Below are 23,527 nucleotides of genomic sequence, written 5' to 3' on the forward strand. Positions count from 1 at the left end.
AACCTGTCTGCAGACTGTTAGGGATACCTTCTTTGTAAATGGAGAGCACAGATAAGAAAAAACATCAGGGATGGACGAATTTGCCACAATGTATCATGTATACAAAGTAAATATCAAGATCAATACAAGCAAGGGATGTCTATCCATGCAATGAATCCCTACTATGGTAAGCACTAAACACTTGAGACGTAAGCGGTGAACAAACTAGTTCTGTCATACCGCTCGCTAGCTCTCCCAGTATTTATTCCACCCTTCCATCCCAGACAGAAAGACTCCCAAATTACACTTGAGCACATGGCTACCCAGAGTACAGACCACATCTTAGCCTCTTTTGTTACTAGATGTGGTCATATCACTACATTCTGATCAACAACGCATTAGAAGAAATCTCCTGAACAAGCTTCTTCATCCCTTCCTCCATCATAAAGCCTGGAATTCCAAAGTCACCATCCTGTACCTTGAAGACAGGGTTAGTTAGGTGGGTGGGAGCAACAGAAAAGAGAAGCTCATGCTTTTGATGCTACTGGGCACAACAACAGTCTGAACCACCTGCTCAGACTGTTACAAGAGAGCAAAATACTATCTTAAGTCACTCTTGTTTTGAAGATGTCTGCCATTCACAGGTGAATCTACTTAATTCACTATTATTTCACTATTACTTCAAATTTCCAATTCTGCCAAACTACCACCAATGAACTAATGGAAATAAATTATTATATAGCCCATAAAATTTCTCGGATTAAAGAGTTCAACAAACTTACCACTCGTTAGTGTTCTCTTTTGCTTTTTCTAAATTATCGCCAAACTACACAAAATATTTTGTAAAGCTATGGAATTTTATGAGAAAAAAAACCATACTTACACTATCTACGCTTTCTAGGATTTTATATTTGATAAGGTGAAGAGCTGTTATACAGAAGAATGAAACTGATTTATATCATTTGAGAAGCAGAACTGGGAATAACTGATAGAAATTCTTTCAATGAACAGTCACCTGCTGTAGGAATCCTCTCCACACCTCCCTTTTTCACCACTCCAGTCTATACTGAAAATTTCCCATTTAATGTAACTATACCCTAAGTATACCTTTATCTCCTTTTTAAAGTCATTTTATTGAAGTTTAAAATTTACTCCTCTTAAATATAGATAGTACTATGAATTTTAAATACATTATAGTACTACGAGTTACACATACATGGTCATGTAACTATCACTAAAATCAAATGTAGCTCATTTCTATCATCATGTAAAAATTCCACTACAACCTTTTGCAGTCAGACCCTCTCTCCACCCCAATCTCTCCCAACTATTGATCTGTTTTCTGTTACTACAGTACTTTTCACACTATTCTATAAATAAAACCATACAGTATGTAATCTTTCGACTCTGGCTTCTTATGCTCTAATGCTTTTGAGATTCATCCATTTTTTTTAATTTTTTTCTTTTGCATATACCAGTAGTTTATTCCATTTTATTGTTGAGTGATATTCCATTGTATGTATATTGTACAATTTGTTTATCCATTCACCAGGTGATGGCCATATGGGTAGTTTCCAGTTTTGGGAGATTACAAAATAAGTCAGCTATTTGTGTGTTTGTGGTAAGGATGGGTGGGTGGGGCCAATGTGTCTTCATTTCTTTGGGGTAGATTTCTAGGTACTGGACTGCTGGGCTGTATGGTAAGATTTTATTTAAACTGTTTCCCAGCATTATATACCATTTTGTATTCTCACCAGTAGTATATAAGGTGCCTCACTCAGCTGGATGAGCACTGACTCTTGATTTTGGCTCAGGTCACGATCCCAGGATCGTGGTATTAAGCCCCTCATCAGGTTCTGCACTGAGCGTTGAACCTACTTAAGATCTTCTCTCTCGGGGTGGCTGGGTGGCTCAGTTGGTTAAGCATCCAATTTCAGCTCAGGTCATGATTTCCTGGCTCCTGAGTTCAAGCCCCACAATGGGTTCTGTGGTAACAGCTCAGAACCTAGAGCCTGCGTCTGATTCTCTCTCTCTCTCTCTCTCTCTCTCTCTCTCTCTCTGCCACTCCTGTGCGTGCTCACGTGCTCTGTCAAAAATAACAACCTTAAAAAAAATTTTTTTAAGATTTTTTTCTCTCTCTCTCCATCACCCCCCTGCTCACACTCTCTCTTTCACTAAAAAAGAGTTCTAGTTCATTCTTTACAGCATTTGGTTTGTCAGCATTTTCTTTTTTAATTTCACCCATTTCACTAGATGTGTAGTGACATCTCCTAATTTGCATTTCCCTAATGATTAGTGATGTTGAGCATCTTTTCATGTGTTTATCAGACATCTGTATCTTATTTAATGATTTGCCTGTTGAAATCTTTTGTCAATTTTTTTATTTTTTACATTTTATTTTTGTCAATTTTTCATTCTACAAGGTCAGCATTACCTTCATTCCAAAACCAAAGACCCTACTAAAATGGAAAACTATAGACCAATTTCCCTGATGAACATGGATGCAAAAATTCTCAACAAAATACCAGCAAACCAGATCCAACTACATTAAAAGAATTATTCACCACAATCAAGTGGAATTTATTCTTGGCATACAGGGCTGGTTCAATATCTGCAAATCAATCAATGTTAAATCACATTAATAAAAGAAAGGATAAGAACCATATGGTCCTCTCAATAGATGCAGAGAGAGCATTTGACAAAATACAACATCCTTTTTTATAAAGATCCTCAAGAAAGTGGGGACAAAAGGACCATACCTCAAGATCACAAAAGCCATATATGAAAGACCCACCGCTAAAATCACCCTCAATGGGGAAAACTGAGAGCTTGCCCCCTAAGGTCAGGAACACAACAGGGATGTCCACTCTCACCACTGTTATTCAGCATAGTGTTAGAAGTCCTACCGTCAGCAATCAGGCACAAAGAAACAAAGGCATCCAAATCAGCAAGGAGAAAGTCAAAATTTCACTCTTCGCAGATGACATGACACTCTATGTGTAAAACCCAAAGGACTCCACCAAAAAGCTGCTAGAACGAATACATAAATTCAACAAAGTCACAGGATATAAAATCAATGTACAGAATCTGGTTGCATTTCTGTATACCAATAATGGAGCAGCAGAAAGAGAAATCAAGGAATCAATCCCATTTACGATTACACCAAAAACCTATGAATAAACCTAACCAAAGAGGTGAAAAGTCTATTCAATGAAAACTATAGAAAGCATATTAAAGAAATTAAAGACGACACAAAAAAATGGAAAACGTTCCATGCTCATGGATCAGAAGAACAACTATTATTCAAGGTGAGACCTTGAAATTGGACCTAGGTTTAAGGAGCAAGGGTGGAAAGTTGGGAATACGTTATTAAATACTTCCGTAGCAAGAAAGATTAGTTATGAACACTCTCCAGTTGCAGACAAAGCAAGATGACTTAAATAAAAAGCAAAGGGGGGGCGCCTGGGTGGCGCAGTCGGTTAAGCGTCCGACTTCAGCCAGGTCACGATCTCGCGGTCCGTGAGTTCGAGCCCCGCGTCGGGCTCTGGGCTGATGGCTCAGAACCTGGAGCCTGTTTCCGATTCTGTGTCTCCCTCTCTCTCTGCCCCTCGCCCGTTCATGCTCTGTCTCTCTCTGTCCCAAAAATAAATAAACGTTGAAAAAAAAAAAAATTTAAAAAAAAAAAAAAAAAGCAAAGGGAAGATTCAAGAACTTTTAACAATGGTGTCGGACAGAAGTTCTGGGAGACAGATCAAATTACGGTACCACACAAAATGAACGTTCCACTGATACTAGGAAGCTAGAACCTATCCTAGTATGCTCTGTACTTAGTTGGAAAACTGGAATGAGGAGATAATCTGAATGACTTATATAATGGCAGAGGCTTCACTGAGTTTCATAGATACCCATACAGTATTTATGTAATACATATTTTTGGCATATACCTACCTTTCCAGTATCATTCTTTCACCATTCCCTCACCTCAAATGTTATAAATTAGTCATTTAGAGCTATTTTGAATTCCCCATCAAGCTGTGCTTTCTCTCATTTCCAGGGCTAACATATGTTTAGCTCATGATAAGCATTTAGTAAATTTCAGTGGAATTTTATTGAGTATGATAAATGAATGCAGTGAAACATGTGAACCCTTTGTGTCCCCAGTCACCAATCTCCAATGTTTCACCTGTCCAAGTTTCATTTGTCTTTAAGGTTCACTTCAAGTACTATTCCAGCAAACATTCCCTAAACACCATCCTTATTCCCCCACTCATTCCAGCAACTCAAATGTCTGGATTAAATGACCCTCCAATGTACAACCATAGCTCCTCTCCATGATGGCACTGAACATCGAGTGCTATAATTACCTATTTTGTTGCTGTTATTGATCTTCTTCTTTAAACCAATCAGATCCTTCAAAGCAGGGACTGTGTCTCATTTATCTTTGTATCCTCAGAATCTGGCACAGGGCCTGACATATAACTGGCCTTCAGTAAACTATTTTCTGTATGGACTGAATGCCTGACTGACATTAATATTTGGTTGTCTGAATATATAATTTAGGTTTCATATACTCCTACTATTGCAGCTTTAGAATTTGAGAGGGGAATTCAAATTGGGTGTGCTAATCTCTCACATATGAGAAAAAACAACTATCTGTCAGAGAAAAAAAATTATCTATACATTCTACATCCCAAGGAATCTCTTGTGGTATTACATTCCAGGAGCTCCTAAATATGGAAAAGTATTGATAGAAGAAAGAATAACCATCAACTACAAGACTGCAATTTACTTAAAGTCTAGGCATTCCAGAAGAAATCAAATGTCTTCCAGGAAACTAAATTTGGAAAAGAGAAGGTGTAGATAATAAATACATGAAAAGGTGCTCAATATTTTTACTCACCAGGGAAATGTAAATTAAAACCACGATATAAGGGGCCCCTGGGTAGCTTAGTTGGTCAAGTATCTGACTTTTGATTTTGCTCAGGTGATGATCTCCCAGTTTGAGAGACTGAGCCCCATTCCTCAGGTAGATCTCTACACAGTCAGCAACAAGCTTGTTTGGGGTTTCTCCCCTCCCCTCACCTGCATGTGCAAGTGTGCATACTCTCTCTCAAAAAAAACAAAAAACAAAAAACAAAAAAAAGTTCTCTATTCTGCTGGTCCATGGATTTACATTTTCAGTAGCAAAGATCTAAGAAATAAAAGAAAAAGTACAGAGTGCTGTAGAAAAGGAACCAGAGTGGGTCTCCAAAAGCAGGGTGAAAGGAGCAGACAATTCTGGGGCTCAGGAAGGAAAGCAATTTGGAGATAGGTGGCTATGGTATCAATAGGAAGAAAGGTATTTCTCAAAGGCATGTAATAATAATAATAATAATAAGTGCTTGCAACATACTGGGCACTTTGTACTTATGTGTGTGTCTATGTACATAAAGTACTTTATACACATGTTCCTATTTAAATGCTACAAGGATTTTTGTGCAGAAAACTGAGGCTCACAGAACTTAAGACACTCAAAATTCATGTAAGAAATTAATGCTAGAACTGTGATTCCAGTATCCTGCTATCTCCAAAGATATTCTCGGGGGTAGGGGGAGGGCAGAGTTGGCTCCTTTCTCATATTTTGAGCCCTACAGAGTTCTGTGGCCACCGGCAAAATGACTGGAAACAGCACGTGGACTAAAAACTAAACAACAACAACAACAACAAAATCCTTTGCTCAAAGATATACCATATATTCCAAATATAACCTGATTTTTTTAACCAAAAGTTATACTCCAGAAAAGAGAGTCTTTTCAAATTCAAGGTCTCATAAACCTTTCATATTTACAAAGGTTATTTCTAAATTATCTTGAATGAAGGACTCTGTACAAAAGACACATTTGCCTAAATATGTATCAACCACTAGCTGAGAAAAAACATTTGACCAAATCAGTACACAACAACAAAAAAGATATCTGTCAGGATTTGGTAATATGACATTATTCCTGCACAATGATTTCATACTTACGAATGTAGAATATCATCCTAAATAAAATCAGCCTTCTAAAGATAAAAGATGTTTTAAAAAGCAGTATGCTGTGTGGTTACAACACTGTGAAGTTCCTAAGCATAACTCTACAAGACAAATGAAAAAACCCAAAGCTCTCATGTTTTATTAGTGGCCACTTGTTATACTATTGTTCACAAATTCGAAATAACTTAAACAAAAGTGAATAGTTACTCTAGAAAACTACGGCAGATGATTCACAAAGTAGCCCCAGGAATGTCAAAACTCTGAAATGTAAAGTAGGAAAAAAATGGCATTTCTAAAACATTTATATGATGATTTTAAGTATGTATATGTATATAGTAATATATTATAAATAGAAAAAAAAGACTTAGAAGAATGTTTAAAGCAGCATTATTCATAATAACCAAAATAGAAAAACCAGCCACATACATGCCCATCAGTATCAGAACGGATAAATAATGGTGTAGTCTTAACGTAATAGCATACAGCAATGAGGATTAAGAAATTACAACTACATGCAGCAACATGGAGAATCTCACAGACATAATCTCAAGTGAAAGAAGCCAGGCGCAAATGGAACTGTTTCTACAAAGTTTAAAAATAGGTGAAACTAATCCCTGGATAGTGGTTACCCTTGGTGGGGGTGGACGATGGAAACAGTAACCAAAATGGGACACAAAGTGGGGGCTTGTGGGATACTGGTCATTTTGTGTGTGTTTAAGTAGCCGTGATATGGATACGTTTAGTTTGTGAATATTCACTGAGGATTTAGTTAAAAAACACTTACAATGCATGTACCTCTTTGTACATGCGGTGCAGCCTAATAAAAAGTTAAGAAGGAATGTTTGGATGACACTCTATCCATACTTAGGCTATGACAGGTCTGAGAGACACTGTATGTGTTCGCAAGCGGGGCCCTGACAGGCATCAGCCACCCTTACTCATCTCTATCAAGAGCTTTCACTCCGGGAGTCAGGAAAGTCATCTGAGGCACATGTGTTCTGACCCCTACCATCACCAGACTTTTGCCAAAATAACACAAGGCTCCTTTCTTCCTCACCCCTGGTGAAACAAAACACAGACTCACTCACTGCTTTTCTCTACATTTCCTTTCCCTGAAAGCCCTTTACAGTTCTCTCAAGGATAGTTCTGAACAGAAAGCAAAAAACTTTATTCCTCTTTATCTACCACTGATTAAGCAAGAATTATTAAACACTTTATACACAAGTCTTATTTAATCCCCAGAATTCCATAAAGTAAATATGACTACACCCAGCTTACAGACGAAGCAATTAGGAATGAGACAACAGTGAGCGGCAAGATGGTACATCTGCCCAAGCCCAAAATTCACACTATTTTACCTCCCAGTAACCAGGGTCTCTTGATTGTAACATAACAAGAGCACTTACTACATGTTAATCCTTTTATCTCTAGCCCTTGAGTTGAGAAACTAGGGTGATGAAGGGATGGAGCCTCGTTGTAGGTGATAAGCTAAGAAAGGAGAGACAAAGGACGAGAATAATCAAGTAAGAAAAATTGCTGTTAAAATGCAGGCTGGGGTAGGGCTGTAGCCTTTGCTGTGGATCAAACTAAAGGTATTCATCAAGAGCTCCAAATGTCAAGAAAATACAACACAGTCCCGTAATACAATATGTAACATGCACTCCATTTTATTTCAGAGAACAAACTCCTATATCCTTGAAGACCTTTTCCTCCTACTTGTTTTTACCCTCCGTTGGTCTGAGCATCCATTTATTCATTCATTTGACAAATATTTTCTGAGTGTCTAATGTGTACTAGGCATTGCTCCAAATGCTGAGAATACAGGTACAAATGGAACTTGCATTCAGGTGGAGAACATAAACAATAAACATGCAATGGTACTATAATGAAGTACAATGAAAATAAAGCAGAGTATGAGTGACAGGGTAGAGGTGGGAAAACGTGCTATTTTAAACAGATCAGGAAAGCCTGGAGATGAGAACATTTGGCAGACTTGTTCTTCAGCTAATTTCTTTGAAAGTGATTACGTGATATGCTGTATTCAGCTTCATTTTTAAAACTTATGTTTATACTGGCTTTACACTCTAAATGCCTTAATGTATTTCATTAAAACTTAAGTCAATCAAGCATTCCACACAAGAGTCAAATTACTTTTTACATAATCATGTAAGATGAATCATTTACAGAGTCAGAAAAAAACATTTCTCCAGTATATATTTAAAACTGCTGGAGAGAGTATTAACATTCGGGTCAGAGAAAAGATAAAAACATGCACAGATGTCCTCATGCCATGTGAACAGTAGAATCCTCCAGAAACACTCCCAAAGCTTCTTAAACCATGCCCTCTCTTCTGTCTTTCCAACTCTGGTCTTTTTTCCTTTTTTTTTTTTTTTTTTTTTTTTAATGTTTACTTATTTTTGAGAGAGAAAGAGAGAGAGCGAATGGAAGAGGGGGAGAGACAGAGAGACACAGAATCCGAAGCAGGCTCCAGGCTCTGAGCTGTCAGCACAGAGTCGGATGTGGGGCTGGAACCCATGGACCATGATATCATGACCTGAGCCGAAGCTGGACGCTCAACTGACTGAACTACCCAGGTGCCCCCCCCCAACTCTGGTCTTTAATGTGTCTATTTTCTCTCCGTGTTTCTCTTATTCTACATGCTTTTTCTTCTCCTTATTCATCCTCCTTTCTTTTCCTATCTTCAAACACTTCCCTTTCTATGCCCATCAACTGGCCCTAACTGAATAGCTTTTTGTTTAACATATTTACTGAACATAACTTTCTGTTCCATAAAATTTCTCTTTAAAGTAAAACTGTGGGGGTGGCCTGGCTGGCTCAGTCAGTAAAGCAGGTGACTCTTGATCTCGGGATCTGGAGTTCAAGCCCCATGCTGAGAGTAGAGCTTACTTAAAAAATAAAGTAAAACTGTGGAATGACTTAGCATTCTCTCCAAAACAAAATGAGAACCAAACTACTTTTTACCCCTAAGGCCTTTAGGTTTTCATTTCAATGGCTACCCCAGAGATTATAACATGCATCCCTGACTTACCAGAGTCTAATATAAATTAGTATTAGTATCTTTACCATTTCCTAGACAATCAAGAATTTCAGAACACATTAGCTCTATGCTTCCTCTCCCACTTTTGCTGTTGCTGTATTTAATTCCTGCATATATTTTAAATCTCAAAAGATGTTGTTATTTTGTATCATCAGTATCTGTTTAGTTACCCACATATTTACCCTTTGCAATGCTCTTCATTTCCTCCTGCTTCCATTTGGGAAAGTATCATTTTCTTTCTGCTTCAAAGAATTCCCTTTGGTATGCCCTTTACTATGGGTCTGCAGGTGAATTCCCTCAAATTATGCTCATCTGAAATGTATTTTGCCTTTATTTTTGAAGGATATTTTTGTCAGGTACAAAATTATAGGCTGAACAGATGTCACAAAATTACATCACAAAATTTTACAATTTTGAAAAATATTATAAAATATTACAAAGTATTACAAAATTATAGGTTGAACAGGGGGCGCCTGGGTGGCTCAGTCAGTTAAGTGTCCGACTTCAGCTCAGGTCATGATCTCACAGCTCATGGGTTGGAGCCCCGCGTCAGGCTGTGTGCTGACAGCTCAGAGCCTAGAGCCTGGAGCCTGCTTCATATTCTGTGTCTGCCTCTCTCTCTGTCCCTCCCCTGTTCATGCTGTCTCTCTCAAAAATAAACATTAAAAATTTTTTTTTAATTATAGGTGGAACAGAATATTATTCTACTGTGTCCTTGCTTTGTTCAGAAAATTAGCTTATTGTTCCTTTGAAGACAGTATCTCCTGACTACTTTTAAGACTTTTTCTCAACACTTTCTCCCATTTCTGTACAAACAGATGCAGTCCACTCCATTACAGGAAAGCCTGAAGCAAAGGGAACCAGTTTTAAGCAGTTTTTCAATGATGTACCTAGGAATGATTTTCCTACATTTATTCTGCTTGAGGTTCATAAGCTTTGAATCTGTGGTCTGATGTGTTTATCAGACTTGGAAAACTGTCTGCCATTGTCTCTTCAAATACTGCTACTTCCCCAATTCCCTGTCTCCTTCCTTCTGGACCTGCACAGTGCCCCAGTCTTACGATCATCAGTGGTCTTATGTTCAAAATAACATCCATGCTCACAGGACGCAATTGGTAGTAATCTAATACCAGTTTTAGTTTTTTAGAAAGAATTAGGACTAGAAACAGCCTATCAGTATGGTAGAAACAAACACATCTTCATCAGGAGTTAAAATATCTAATCCCTGCTTCCCAGAGCCCATATCACACAGACAGAAGAGGTTGTGGGGGATGACACTCACATGAATGGATAAAATCTACTCCAGCATTTGTAAGCCTCAAACAGTAACCACATCAAATAACTGTCCCCTCATGCAGCTTCTAAGCCTCCCACAGGGGGTGCACTGAATTAGAAGAGACATCATAAAGGGGAGCTGGAATATCTTTTTCTACACAAGTTTAATGCTGGTGCAACAGTGAGGTAGTAATATAGTTCCTTGGAGTATTACACGTCCCTTCAGAGACCTCCCAGTCCACATGTAATTCAACAATCACAGGTCATTTTCAAAGTAAATACTGGTGTGTGGTAACAGAACTGAGAAATCACATCTTGGTATCTTGGTATATGTTAAAAGAAACTACATTAAAAGAAGGTAGGAGCACTTGGGTGGCTCAACTGGTTCAGTGTCCAACTCTTGATTTCAGCTCAGGTCATGATCACACAGTTTGTGAGTTTGACCCCCACATCGGGTTCTGTGCTGACAGCTGGGAGCCTGGAGACTGTTTTGGTTTCTTTGTCTCCCTCTCTCTCTGCCCCTCCCCCACCTCACATTCTGTCTCTCTCCCCATCAAAAATAAATAAACATTTAAAAAAATAAATTCAAAAAAAGAAGAAGAAAAGTACGTCTGAGGTCACCTTTCTACAAGGGGGAAAAAAACCTTAAGCCTACAATGACTTTTTTCTCTGCAGGTTCCATTAACACATGTTAGACTTTTCACTGTTATTTCTATAAGTCTCTTTCACTTTCTATCACTTTGTCTCCCTATGGTTCAGTCTGGATGTTTCTTCTGACTTTTCTTCCAGTTCACAATTCTCTCTGCAACACAATCTAATTTGCTTTAAAGCATCCATGGAGTCCTAACTCAATTATTATATTTTCCAGTTACAGAATTCCCTATTTTTATAGATTCTAGATCTCTGCTAAAATTCTCCATCTTTAACATATAAGTTATTTTAAAGTCCATGTCTGATAACTTTAATATCTGAATCACCCATGAGTCTGTTCCTGTTATCTTGGCCTTGTCTCCTAGAATGTTGAACACCATACATGAAAAAACTGTACAAGCTCCAGATGATTTTATTTCCGCCAAAGAATAAAGATAGGAAGGAGATCATCTTAATAAGTGTGAAATTAAGCTGATTCTAAAAAGGATTTCGGCCCTCAGAGGGCTGCAACCAGAAACCCAACTGTTTACGAGGGGCTCTCCTTCTTGATAAGTTGTCAACTGCCTTCTCACCAAGACTCAAGTTCTGCTCATCTTTTCTGCCTTTTAGCCACTGCTATCTGTTTGGCTTTTCACATGTACCATAATTACAAATTAGCAAATGACCAAGAGAAAAGCCAAAGTAACAGACTCACTCCAATACATTTTTCTTCTCACTGGGACACTGACCACCCAAGTCTTGGCTGACTTCAAACAGATTTTTTTCATTTCCTCCAAGTTTTCTAATTGTTCTTGACTAGGAGGTTGATTTGATACAAGTTTAAAGTCACAGCAGGTGTGGAAGTTAATCACATTAGAAAAAATGTTCATGCACTAATAGAATATTGAAGTTAAAAAGAACTTTATAAATTATTTATGCCAACCTTCCATTCAAAATAGGAATTTCGTGGCAACAATTTTGATAGCTAACCATACAGGATCTAAGTAAATGTGTCAATGACAGAAATCTAACCGATCTGGGGACGTGTGTGTGGCTCAGTCGGTTGAGTGCCTGACTTCAGCTCAGGTCATGAACTGGCTGGCACTTTGTGGGTTCAAGTCCCACATCAGGCTCTGTGCTGACAACTCAGAGCCTGGAGCCTGCCTCGGATTCTGTGTCTCCCTCTTTCTCTACCTATCCCCCGCTTGTGCTTTCTCTCTCAAAAATAAACATTAAGAAAAAATTAAAAAAAAAAAAAAAAGAAACCTAACTGATTTAGAGTATAAGTTGTACCATTCCTAAACAAGCTCCTTGATAGAAAGATCTTCATTATTCTGGATTATAATTTGCCTCTTAAAATATTCACCCAATAGTACTAGCTATATCCTTCAAAACATCACTGAACATGGTGACTCCTTTTGCTAGATGATGGTACTTCAGCTATTCAAAAACATCTATCACACTGAAAATACATTTTCTATAGTATAAAAAATGTTTCCTTTACTGTATTTCACATGGCATTCTTTTGGGGCTTCCTAATTATAAGGGTCATTCTCTGAAATATGATTGGCTAAGTTTTGCAAATTGTAGTGCCAAAAAATGAATTCAATATTCAAAATTTAGATTAAGCCCAAGTACAGAACTACACTCCCTCTAAAACTACCAGCTAATATGGTCTCTTTACATCTATTTTCCATGTGGTAACAATTTTTACATTTATAGCATTCAAAACATACACTTCCTCAGCTTATAGTCAGCTAAAATTCTAACATTTCAAGAACGAGTGTCAAACTGTTCTAGTCTTTTATGCACCTCTTCTTTGTTTTTAACTTAAGTGCTAGATTTTACACTTGCCCCTATTCAATTTCACCTTCTTGGTTTTTGCACAGCAGTCTAAGTGTTAGTATAAATTTAAATTCTGCTTTTGTAATTTGTCTATTAATCGCCTCATCTAGCTTTGTACCATCCCAAATAGGAAATATTACTAATTAAATAGAGTCAAGGTCCAAGATTTCCCCTTAGGATGACACCTGGTTTCTTTGGGAATAGTTATTCAGCAGCAATAAACCACATACAGCACATTTCTTCATCTTATCCACAAAGTTACTGTAAGACACAAAGTCAAATTCTTGCTGAAATCAAGTTTACAACATATACTATAACTGTTACACTGTCTAACAGTGAATTAGTAGAGCACTAGGTAGAAGCTGATATCAATCTGAGTAAAAGGTGGATTCATCATATATTTGACTTAGAATTCAAATGTGAGACAAGATTCATTTAGGTAAATTCCCAATGAATACTTCCCACTTTGTTTTAAATTAGTAAATCAGCTGTAGCAGCATCATTGCCACATTTTTAATACTGGTAAAAATATTCTGCGTAAAATCCAAAATGACTAAGCACAGTAAATGCTAAATACATATCAGTTTTATTATCTCATTAACTAAGCCTGGGAGAAGTGAAGTATGGAATACCATACAGTGCCAATCTATATTCAAACACCTTTAAAAAGAAAATGAAATTAACTGATATTTATAGTATTTATCAAGTAAAATGAGAATTTGGAAAAAAAATATGGTATATTCAAATTTTTTAATTCCATGATTTTCAATTATGACAGCTAGATAAACTACCTTATAACTAATTCATAATTTAGGAGTTAAGAGACGTTAAATGTGAACATATATTTAATACTACTGATCATGTATTTAATACTATATAAGACTGTATAAATAATATGAAGAAAATTTTCTGAAAAGAAGTATCTTAGTAAGTTAATACATGGGCATTCAGACTGAGACATGTTTATTGCAAGATTTGACCATTTTCCTTAACCACATAAAAAGTTGTTTAAAAAAAAAAAACCTAATGGCAGGTTTAAAAAGATTACCACTTTAAAAACAAAGGCACCACCTAAAAAAATATGGTAAAATTTATCAGAGGCAAACATGGTTAAACGTAAGACAGCACTTAAGCAAGAATACTGTTCCCTTGAAGGGGTGAAAAAGGTTTCTATTATTAGCAGAGATAAGAGCTGCCTGAAATTCTTTCCTTAATACACTATACTAAAAATAAAACGGCTCACTACATTTCAAAATAAACACATTGCTTTGTATATGCATTTCAGCCATTTAACAGATAAAAATCCATTCAACCTGATTCAAGGTGCTCTTATGTTTTTATCAGATACATATACCAGGTAGATTTGCTCTACTTATAACACATTGAATATTTTAGGAATCTTGTGCTACCCACTTACTCATTATCTCTTAAAGGATGTGAGATTAGATCTTCTGCTAGGTCAAATTATCAGCCTGACTCAAAAAAATTACTTTCTCTATAAAATATTTTCCCTATCATCAAGGAAAGTACAAGAATCCCAGAAGAATAAATGGGTGTCACCATTACAAATACTACCAAATGTTTTAAGGAAAACTAACATGGATGACAAGATAAATTAATATTTTGGCATGTTTTTACCAAAACAAACAAACAAAGAAACACTATAAGCAGTGCTGTGTCAGCATGGGAAAGGGATAAAGTCCACAGAACTGAAGTAATTACTTCAGTCTATGATCAAACTTCCAAAATCCTCTCTAAATTTACACACATATACTAAGAGAAAGTTTGGTACAAAGACATTTTGAACACAAAGTGCATTTTCTGTAGTTTAAAAAAATGAACTGTATTAATTTTGGTTCTACTCTAAGTAGAGCCTTAAAAATGACCCTTTATAAATAAAAAATGCCAGCTGCTGCTCACATTCTTTTCCTTCTCCTAACTTCTGCCTCCTTTTCTCAAGAGATCTGTGATTGCAGCCACAGGATCTGGAATATAAGTCAGTTACACGTTCACACCTATGCACGGGGAGTAGTGTATAGGAGAGGGTGATAGTGAGCAGTATCTAGAGACTCAGAGTTTTCTGAACACATCAGAAAAAATATCAGAAGAGAGCTGGGAAACACTAAACAGAAGATCATAAAGTCTTCCTCCCCCTCATTAAATAAACTTCTGGTCTCAGAACCAGATCACAGGTTATTCTCAGAATTCAACTAATTATGGGGTTTATATACATAAGACCTACTTACATAAAATTACATAAGAGTTAAGGACTTATGAGGGTCTCTTCACCTACATTTTTTCATGTTCTTCTCACAACAATATAAGAGAACATGTGGTATTATTCCCTTTTTTTACAGATCAAGTGACTTTAAGGCCACTCAGTGGGCTTACAACATAGCAAACGTTCCACCCCAGGTCTTCCAAATCCAATGGTCTTTGTACTATATACCATGTTGCCTTTGTGCACTTACTTTGAACCTATCCACCATTTTTAACATAGTTTCTTAAGGGAAAAAAAACATCTTCTGCGAGTCCCGGGAACTGATTACACAAAAGGAACAAAATCCATTCAGAAATTAAGGACCAAATTATCAATGCTGAAATCATCTATGCGATGCAGAAGTCAGGGGGAAAAAAAAAGTCTAAACACCACATCCTTTATCCAATTTTTGAGAGATACCACTGAATTGATTTTGATTCAAACACTAACCTTCTAAAAAAATTTTTTTAACATTTATTTATTTTTGAGAGAGAGACAGAGAGAGCAGGGGAGGGGCAGAGAGAGAGGGAGACACAGAATCCCAACCAGGCTCCATGCTGTCAACACAGAGTCAGACGTGGGGCTCGAACTCACAAACCATGAGATCATGACCTGAGCCGAGGTTGGACGTTTTAACTGACTTGAGCTACCTAGGAGCCCCTAAACACTAACCTTCTAGTACTTGAGTAGAAATATATCTTTATTATTTGGAACTACTGTTTAACACTTGCTTAGAATCTGAATAATTTTAAAAGTAAAATCAGTTCAGCTAGTAAGTTATATGAACATCCACTATTACTTGCCTTTTTCTTATTTTAGTCATTTTTCATGTTTGTGGGGAAAAAAATTACATGACTTACCCAAAAACAACTGCATTTCAATAAAAAAAATAGTAATTATCACATAACACAAGCAAGTCATTTAGAACTTCCTTCAATGTAGGCATCCAAAAAACAGGGGCAAATTGTTACAGCTCTGTCTCCATGTCTCTATCAGAACTGAAGGCATATTTGAACACAGCAAACACTTACTAACACTTCACAGAGACTGCAGAATTGATTCACAACACCCATGCACCCAGGCATCTTCACAACACTGCCACTTTATCATTCTTAAAGCCATTTTATGTACCTCATTTAATCCTCATAAAAATTCTAGAAGGCAGTAGGCCGAATGCTGTTATTGCCATTTTACAAAGGAGGAAACAGGCTCAAAGAAGGTTACTAGTTTTCCCAAAGCCACATAACTAGTGGTAAAATGGAATTAAAATCCAGGGCTAAAGCCTTCTTAGACCTATGTTCCTTCTAGGACATCAAATCGTTTTTGTAAGTTCTCTTTACTTTGGTTACTAAAGGTTACTGGTAATCTTTAGTCAGGGTTACTTTCATAATAAGAAAAAACTGAAATACCTGGTATTTACAAGAAATTTGGTTTAAAACTGTCAGAATTCAGCATGTTCCTCCATATAAGGAATGGATTAAGGCATTAAAGTTAGGAATATGAAAAAATAAATTTTAATCATGCATATGATGGATTTTCAAAGAACAATTTTATTCTAAATGCGAACTAAAATGAAACATCAATCTTTTTTAATACTTGATGAATACCTACAGATATGTGAAATTACATTCTTGTAGATTTAAAACTCAAAACAACACACTATGCATCTTGACTTTACACTGCATGGAACACAGACTCTGGAGTCAGAAAATGTGGCTGATGATTGCCAATTCTGCCACTTACCTAGCACTGTGACCTTGAGCAAGTCACTTAAGGTATAGGATTCTCAATTCCGTCATTTGTAAAATGGAGATAATAACAAACTCAAGATTATTCTGGGGAATAAATAAAATCAAATGCATTTTATAGTACTTAAAGTATTAAAAAACTGAGTCTAGTTGTAGCTTTTTTTTTTTAATGTTTATATTTGAGAGAGAGAGAGAGAGAGAGAGAGAGACTGACAGACAAGAGCTTGAGCAGGGGAGGGACAGAGAGAGGGAGACAAAATCTGAAGCAGGCTCCCGGCTTCGAGCTTCAAGCTGTCAGCACAGAGCCCAGGATGGGGCTCAAACTCATGAGCAGTGAGATCATGACCTGAGCTGAAGTCAGAGGCTTAACCAACTGAACCACCCAGGTGCCCCTTGAGTTGTAGCTTTTATCACTAAATTGTTACAGATGTGTTTCCATTTTCTTTTGTTCTCCATTACATCTACATTTCAGCTCTGGTCTTCAGTGACTCAAATTTCCATTAATCGAGAAGGAACAATTAAAAATACCCATTTGGAGGAATTAAATCTTTTTAAAAATCAGTTTAAAGTTGGAAAGGATCCAACAGATTACATGTTCTAGCGCTCTCCTTTAGGAGAAAAAGAAAACAAGGCCCAGGAAGTCAAAAACAATCCCAGCAGGGGCCAGTATGCCACAGGTACAACATTCTGGTCCACCAACTGACCAGGTAGTTGTCCAATATTCAACTTATCATTTAGAACTCATTACATTTCAAAAAATGTAACACTGCTTGTTTTTAAAAATGTAATAAAAAGGAGCACCTGGGGAGCTCACTTAAGCCTCAGACTCTTGATCTCAGCTCAGGTCTCGATCTCAGGGTCGTGAGTTCAAGCCCCACATTCAGCTCCACACTGGGCGTGAAGCCTACTTAAAAAATGTAATAAAAATTCCATCTGCTTATCTTTCCTGTTAAGTGAGGAAACAGTAAATAAATAAGTGGGGAATTAGTACAATTTTTTGAAAGCCAATTCTGTGGGCCATTCACAGAACTATCTGAAAAACAGAGAAGGTAATTCCTTGATGAAACTACTAGCTAGAAAAAGGCTAATGTGATTGCAAAGTATCCAGTGGTGTCTTCTGACAAAGAGTAAATATTTCATAAACCAAATCTATCAGTACTCACCTTGAAAACGCAGGCTGCTTTTCAAATAAATAATTAGCATTGTATTACATGTATTCTTGAACCAGTCTTTGTATAACACAAACAACAAATCTATTCTTGTATTTCTATCATCTTTACTATTGATATAAGAGCTGAACAAGTCCAATTACAAGAGCTCTTCAACAGTTCTCAAGCAGTTCTACCCTACCCTGGAAAGAATATGAACTAAATCAATGTGGAGAAAAAATTTAAGTAGATAAAAAGCATTACTTTTAAATTCTGTCAGCCTACATCACTTGTTTCCATAGCACTTCTCTGGTAATCTAACAAAACAATGGAGAAAATCAGTTTCGAACTTTTTAAATAAACCTTTCATTATTTAACAGCAAAAAGAAAAGTTCTTTATACTTTTAAAAAATGACTTGAAACCAGTGCTATCAAATGAAAATTATGCCACTTTCAATTTTTGCTTATCGTACCTAACGTTGGCCTGTAAGTTGATACACCAAGTTAAATCTTAAAAATCTGTAATTAGCCTAACAGTTAAAGAGAAAAGGCACACACAAAAATAATGCTACTTACTCTTCCATTTCCATGTTTTTAAAACCATATAAAACCAAATCACCGGGGCGCCTGAATGGCTCAGTCAGTTAAGCGTCCAACTCTGAATTTGGGCTCAGGTCATGATTTCACAGTTACTGAGGTGAACCCCACGTCGGGCTCTGTGCTGATGGCATGGAGCCTGCTTGAGATTCTCTACCTCTCTCTCTCAAATAAAAAACTTAAAAAAAAAAAAAACTAAATCATCTATCATTAAGTTATTTAGTAGAAATTAAATTTACAAGGTCTAAATCTATATAACAATTAAAAATATGTTTTCAATACATTTCAGTTGTACTGGAACAACTGGGTATTCATTCAAAAAGTTGATCTTAGAACCTCCTCTTATACTCAAAAATTAACTCAAAATGGGTCATACACTTAAATGTGAGGGCTAAAACAAAATATTTAGAAGACAACATAAGAGAAAATCCTTGAGATCTAAAGCAAAGATTTCTTGGATATAGCATCAAAAGCAAGGTCCATAAAAACAAGAATCAATAAATTGGACCTCATGAAAATTCAAAACTTTTAAACTTCAAAAGACACCGTTAAGAAAATGTAAAGTCAAACAGATTAGGAGAAAATATTTACAAACTGCATCCAATAAGGGACTTGGACCCAAAATTTGTAAAGAATTCTTATAATTCAGTTCATGAGATAAGCAAAAGATATGAAGAGATATCTCACCCAAGACAATAAATATATGGCTAATAAGTATCTGAAGATAGTTAGTATCATTAATCATTAACAAATGCATATTAAGGCACAATGGACACCATTTCCACCCATCAAAATGCCTTTAAAACACACAACAACAAATGTTGGTAAGGATGTAGAGAAAGGAGAACCTTCATACATTGTGGGTAGGATAGTAAAATGGTACAACCACTTTTGAAAAGTTTGCAGTTTTTCAAAAAGCTAAACATACAAACTATGATATGTCGCAACAATTCTTCTCCTAAGTACCTGACCAAGATATATGAAAACATGTGCCCAAAGATTTGCATCCAATTATTTGTGGTAGCATTATTCGTAAATTTTTTTTTTTAACATTTTTATCTTTGAGACAGAGAGCGCAAACAGGGGAGGGGCAGAGAGAGAGGGAGACACAGAATCCAAAGCAGGCTCCAGGCTCTGAGCTGTCAGCACAGAGCCCGACGTGGGGCTCGAACTCACAGACCGTGAGATCATGACCTGAGCTGAAGTCGGACGCCCAACTGACTGAGTCACCGAGGCATCCCTGTGGTAGCATTATTTGTAATAGCCCCAAACTGAAAACAGTGTCCATCAACTGGTCAATGTACAGGCAGAAAGTGGCATGTCCACACAATGGAACATTATTTAGCAATAAAAAGGAATACACTATTGACACGTTACCTCATACATAAGCCTAAACACATCGTTAAAGGAAATATGAAAGACTCCATATTGAATGATCCTATTTATCAGAAGTGTCCAGAGAAATAAAGTTTATTCAGACAGAAAACAGATTAGGGGTTTCCTGAGGCTGCTGGTGGGAACAAAGATGAACTGTAAATGAACATGAGGGATCTTACTGTGGTGATAAAAATGTTTTAAAGCTGATGTTGGTTCCATCTATGATGATGGCTGCATCATCAATAAAGTTACTAAAAATTAATGAATCATATATTTGAAATGGGTGAATTTTATGATACGTAAACATGCCTCAATAAAGGTATATTTTTCTTTTTAAAAAACACATTTTTTAAATGTTTGTTTTTGAGAGAGAGAGTGGGGGAGGGGGAGAGGGAGACAGGATCCCAAGGAGGTTCCACGATGACAGCAGAGAGCCTCATGTGGGCTTTGAAGTCATAAACTATGAGATCATGACCTGAGCTGGACACTGAACCGACTGAGCCACCCAGACGCCCCCAAAAATACAAGTTTTTAAAAATATGTGTACTTTTGGGGCGCCTGGGTGGCGCAGTCGGTTAAACGTCCGACTTCAGCCAGGTCACGATCTCGCGGCCCGTGAGTTCGAGCCCCGCGTCAGGCTCTGGGCTGATGGCTCGGAGCCTGGAGCCTGTTTCCGATTCTGTGTCTCCCTCTCTCTCTGCCCCTCCCCCGTTCATGCTCTGTCTCTCTCTGTCCCAAAAATAAATAAACGTTGAGAAAAAAAAAAAAATTAAAAAAAAAAAACAAAAACGTGTACTTTTGTTTGTTGTCCCCTGAAGAATTAAATAAGACTGACTACAGCAATTTCTACCATTTTTATTGAGCAACTGTACTACTTCTAATCCAGGATGGGAAATCACAGTCTAACTTTAGAGAGGCTCCAACATGGTGTTAAAAACACTCCTCCGATTGTTCATTAGACTGGGCCCTCCAGGAAAAGGATTTCTCATAAATCAGCGTACCTTCCACTGGTTTATATTTAAAGAAGCCAGGGCCTGGAAGCTGCTCAAGAGTATATACAAAAGAGATTTAAGTCGTCCTTTGACAATGGGCCAGTTGATCTGATGGGTGTTTTCGTCTACATTCAAATTATGTAAGAATTCAAAACGACAAACATTTTAACACAGTTTGAAAGGATGCAGGGTAAGTTATATAACTTTGAGGGTATACATGCCCAGATGGCAGAGGCACAGCTTGCCTGAGTAAACGGATCATGTCATGACACGGTAGCCCTCAGTAATGACACTGAATGGCAAGTAACCTTACAGGCATGAATCTAAGGCTTGGATCTTCCTATTTTCACCCTAAATATATCCTCTTGGCTAGCCGCTCTAGGAAGCCTTTTATAATACCCCAGGACTTTATGGCGCACATAGTACTTCAAAGATTTTTACAAACTTTTCAGGTCTTTACACAAATACCACCTTGTCTGTGAGACTTGGCCTGACCACCTTATTGAAAACTGCTAACCTCACAAAACTCACTCTCTCCTCCCTGATTCATTTTTCTCAGCAGCACTAAACAGACTACATATTTTACACATATATTCTGATCTTTTGTCTCCTCCTACTAGAACATAAGCTCCACAAAAGGAGAGATTTTATTTAATTTTTTTTAACGTGTATTTATCATCCAGAGACAGAGAGACACAGAGCGTGAGCAGGGGAGGGGTAGAGAGAGGGGGAGACATAGAATCCAAAGTAGGCTCCAGGGTCTGGGCTGTCAGCACAGAGCCCGACGCGGGGCTCGAACTCACAGACCGCGAGATCATGACCTGAGCCGAAGTCGGTGGCTTAACCAACTGAGCCACCCAGGCGCCCCAAAGGAGAGATTTTAATGTGGCTGTGTTCCTTATTGTATCCCCACCGCCTAGAATGATGTCTAGCACACAGCAGGTGCTCGGCAAGTGCCTTCCAAATAAAACAGCATCAGACACGTGCAAGTAAATAAGATGATCTATGCCACGGGAATGAACGAGTTCCTTCTACCTATTTAACACCTTTGACTTGAGGCTTAAAATATGAAGTTAACAGGGAACTAAAGGCCTGAGAGTAAAATCTCAGACTGCCTACAGCAAAAGAAAAAAAGCTGACGTTTGACTTGTAATTCTGGATTTACAACAATCCAACGGAAAGTATTTCTAATAAGCTGGCTCTAATTCTGAAGACAGGACAGATTAATAAAACCCCATGTGACTCCTATTAACATCAAAAAAAAAAAGATTCAATACTTAACTAGTAACAAGTAAAAATAAATAAATAAATAAAATGACATTCAAAAGCAGCCTGTTTTTCTACACCCAAAATGGGATCCCATCACCAAGAAAACAGACCTCAGCTGGACAGGTCTCAGCAGTTCTGGCCTCCTGAGCCCAGCACGCTCCGAGGGCCAACACCAAGGAACCTTTAATCTGTCCCCATTCCAAAAACCTTCCTAGACTTCTTTCCACACGCCAAGCACCCTTGAGACCCCCAGATCTAACCGAGCCCAGACCCGCTGCAGCGGCCTCCCTGCGTTCACGCCCCCACCTGCAGGCCCTGGGAACCTGCCCGAAAGCGTCCGCCCCACCAACCCGAGTCCCGGAGCACGAGCGTCGGACGGCAGGCACCTCCCGGCCTGGCCAGTACTGGAAGACATTTTGCACCTCATCCTGCTTCTGCCAATTTCGGTGTGACCTTGGGCTCGTTCCCAAACCTCTAGGGGTCCCCGTTTTCCCACCTTCAAGGTGAGGACAACACCTGCGCCGAGTCGCCGCAAGGATGAAATGAGCTCACACGCGAAGCACCCAGCAAGGCACCTGAGGCGCTGGAAACTCGCTCACCGGCACCGGGTCTTACTCCCCGGCGCCGCCCACACCGACTCCGCTGCAAGGCACCCTGCCCCCCAGCCCGACCTCCGGCGTCACCCACCCGGGCACGGACCGCCGGTCACACCCCGGGCCCGCCGTCGTCCCCGCCGCCGCCCCCACGCCCGCCCTCGCGGAGCTCCCGGGCCCGCTCCACCTGCCGCCAGGCCCGCGCCCGCCCGCGGCCCTGGGCGCGCCGGGCTCCCGCCGCCCGGCCCGGCCTCCTGCGAGCGGACAGCCCCGCGCGGCGGCCTCCGGCGCGTACTCAACTCTTCACTTTGCCGAAGGTGCCGACGCCCAGCGTGTCACCCAGCACGTAGTGTCCGATCTTCACCCGCCCGTCGTGCTTCTGCTTCTCAGCCATCTTCGGCGCGCGCAGCCTCGCTCCGCCGCCGGCTCCTCAGTGCGAGTGCGGCCGCCGCCGCGGGCTCCTCAGTGTGGCCGCCGCCTACCCACAGTGCAGCGGGCCCGCGGCGGGGGGGTGGGGGGAGGCCCGAGTCGCCGAGGGGCGCGGGGCGGGCGCGGCGCGCGGGAGGCGGCGGCGGCGGCGGCGGCGGCGGCGGCGGCGTGGGAGCGTCCGGGCGCGAGCGGCGGCGGCTGCGGCAGCGGCTGAGGCTGGGGGCTGGGCGGGGCGCCGGAGGGGGGCGGGGCGGGCCTGGGGGCAGCCAGGTGTGCGGGGGAGGGAGCGGGGGAGGGAGCGGGGCAGGGAGAGG

At 39.1% G+C, this 23,527-nt stretch overlaps 1 protein-coding gene across 3 annotated transcripts in view; it reads right to left on the bottom strand.

Moving 5' to 3' along the window:
- PRKAA2 (protein kinase AMP-activated catalytic subunit alpha 2) overlaps positions 1 to 23,268 on the bottom strand; it is a 79,228-nt gene extending 55,960 nt beyond the window's left edge. For all 3 annotated transcript variants that reach the window (XR_006962757.1, XM_047083686.1, XM_047083688.1), the window contains exon 1: positions 23,085 to 23,268. Coding sequence is in view for 2 of the 3 variants with exons in the window: in XM_047083686.1 (XP_046939642.1) it covers positions 23,085 to 23,178 (94 nt within the window). In the remaining variant the exon portion in view is untranslated. The remainder of the gene's footprint in view (positions 1 to 23,084) is intronic.
- Positions 23,269 to 23,527: the final 259 nt, after the last annotated feature.

The sequence above is a fragment of the Lynx rufus genome, unplaced genomic scaffold (assembly GCF_022079265.1).
Source record: "Lynx rufus isolate CCGP_SWC_20201006 ecotype Redwood Valley unplaced genomic scaffold, mLynRuf1.p SCAF_2, whole genome shotgun sequence".
Taxonomy (NCBI): Eukaryota; Metazoa; Chordata; class Mammalia; order Carnivora; family Felidae; genus Lynx; species Lynx rufus.